General features: G+C 34.4%; 1 protein-coding gene across 1 annotated transcript; it reads right to left on the reverse strand.

The window, feature by feature from the left end:
• Positions 1-1,073: 1,073 nt before the first annotated feature.
• LOC107479078 (uncharacterized) lies at positions 1,074-2,307 on the reverse strand. The gene is made up of 2 exons (XM_052258288.1): positions 1,567-2,307; positions 1,074-1,244 (listed from the first exon to the last, which is right to left on the reverse strand). The coding sequence occupies exons 1-2, from the start codon at positions 1,840-1,842 to the stop codon at positions 1,074-1,076; spliced, it is 447 nt and encodes a 148-aa protein (XP_052114248.1). The 5' UTR covers positions 1,843-2,307.
• Between the last annotated feature and the right edge of the window lie 84 nt (positions 2,308-2,391).

Genomic DNA, 2,391 nt, shown 5'->3' on the forward strand with positions numbered 1-2,391 from the left:
CAAGAGGTCGAATTGAAATCAATCATGTACATGTAGAGGAGGATGAGGAAGAGAATGATGTAGCTTATCAAGCGGATGAGAGCAATCCTTCTAGGATTTTTGACACCGAGCCTCCTATCAGTCTTAAGTCTCCATTTGGAGAGGACCGCATTGTCGAATTGTCCATCGGCTCTAGTTCTGGGGCTAATAAAAATGAAGATGATGATGTTGCAGACTTTGATGATGATATTGATTTTTAATAGGGTAATGATTTTTAGCTTGTATTATTTTAGCTTATATATATTGTTCTTTACATATATTGTTCTTAATTTGTATGTCTTAGTTGTCATGTAACTTAATCTAGTTGTCTTAAAAATTCAATATATTTAAAGCATAACTCTGTCCCACACCCATTATCACTGCTCTCTAAAAAAATGTGTGTTTTATAATCTAAAAAAATGTGCAACTGCTACTGTGTTTAATCCATGACTAATCTAATCCCAGTTCTGGATTTTTCCATGGCTAATTTAAAATCCAGTTCTGTATTTAGGTTGATGTTTCATTAATCTAAAGAGAAGCAAAGATTGAGACTGGTTTATTAATCTCAGTGCTTCAGATTACCCTCTTGTGACTCAAGATGGTTAGTTGTACGGCTTATAGAAGAAATGTTTCTGTTGCCCTTTTTAAGCTTCTTTTGCTCAATGATTATTAGACTAATATACAGGTGTATGATTCTGCAGATCTTCTATATACTTTCTTGGAGGTAGATAGAAATCTTCTAATATACAGGTGTTGATTGTTGATCCAGGGCTTTACCAGTCAAACAAATCTGAAGTATTTTGGGTCACTCCTAATAGAAATTTGCCAACATCATTTAGACTATTCACTGGTTAGTTTTCTTTTTTCATCTTGTAATGATTGAGTTTGATCACACTTTTCTAAAGGTTCATTTATGCTAATTTGGAGAAGAATAGTCAATTAAGAGAATGAAACCAGAAATAAATTGTGTAAACTTTTTATTTTTTGTTGGTGAGATGTTGGTTGCTCTTGTACTTCAACAAGTTATCTATAAGAGATAGCTTCTTAAGGCACACTTACAATGTATTCTCAATGGAAAGAGCAGAATGCACACGTGTATTCTCAATACGTGCCTGATCTTTCTTTTTCATACTGGTATTAGTATTTCCATTCTGCTTCTGATGCAACCATTTCCCAATAGTACTACTCATTCTTCTACAGTGACCAGAATGTGTGATCTTACCTGGCTGCTAAAGAGTATCACAAACACCTCAAAACTTTCATTGTACTACTATAATCAAGTTTAATTATTCTACTTGTGCTGATTTGGTTATTCTACTATGGCATGTTGATAATTCTGGTGGTTGATTATTTAGTTGGGAAAATGTGTGAATCAGTATGTATAGTGGCTGATTTTTTTGTGTACACAGCATTTTTTAATCGCCATTATCATATAGGATCACATGAATTATTGTTAATACTAATCCATCATTAATTGAAGCTAAGTTGCATCTGATATAACATTCACTGAATTCAATATATGAGAGAAAATTGACCGTAGTGACTTACTACTAATTGAGGTGCAGAAATTGGTTCAGGCAGTGTGTCTGGACTACTCTTATGATCAAGAAGAGGTTGGTTTTGGTTTTGCTTCTCCGAAAGAGCCTTTGAAATCTCAGAAGTAGAGAGACTCCATGACCTGGATAAGAACTCCATAGGCTCATGTGGTGTTGGTGGCTCAGGTATTGCTGGCAAGGATGACACCAAAAACAGTTCTTCATTCTCCTCTAAATCTAGCTCGTGCCATGGTCCATCTTTCCAATGTGGAAACAAGCCACCTTCCATTTTTCGTCTTTTTGTTTTTGCCACTTCTTTCAATCTTCTGAATGTTCCAACCACAACAATCACAATCTACTGATATAGGTAAGTAACATGGGACATAAGAAACAGAAAAAAAGGGGGCCAAGATTTTCTGATAGACAGAAGCAATAGTGAAGTCAAGAGTTTGGTGTGATAATTTGAAGTTGATTATGATCTTAGAATACTATTTATATAGAGCAGCATGCATCTGCAGACAAGACAAGTAGTGCTTCAAAAATATCCTCAACAAACCGTACCTAAGATTTCCGAGATCTCCTCTGAAATAATCATTAAAAAAGAAGATAAAAGAAAGGAACCCAATTAATTAAGACATCATCGGCAAAATCAAATCTATTAACAAACATTAGACAGAATGACAGATTATTTAACCAATTTCTCATCCAAAGTTCACTTAATTAATAGACCCAATTAAGGCCACAACAAACTTCAAAAGCAGATTCCAAAGCTAAGAATAATAAAATAAGATAGAAATAAAGAAACCTGCTTTAGTGAAGTTGTAACCTCGATGAAGAG

This window comes from Arachis duranensis, chromosome 3, assembly GCF_000817695.3.
Source record: "Arachis duranensis cultivar V14167 chromosome 3, aradu.V14167.gnm2.J7QH, whole genome shotgun sequence".
NCBI lineage: Eukaryota > Viridiplantae > Streptophyta > Magnoliopsida > Fabales > Fabaceae > Arachis > Arachis duranensis.

What these genes read in the sequence shown, in the direction of transcription:
- LOC107479078 (XM_052258288.1), bottom strand. Translation starts at nt 1,842, where the DNA reads ATGGAAGGTGGCTTGTTTCCACATTGGAAAGATGGACCATGGCACGAG. An exon ending in TTTCTGCACCTCAATTAGTA is followed by an intron (nt 1,245 to 1,566) that starts GTAAGTCACTAC and finishes ACTCTTTAGCAG; the next exon opens with CCAGGTAAGATCACACATTC.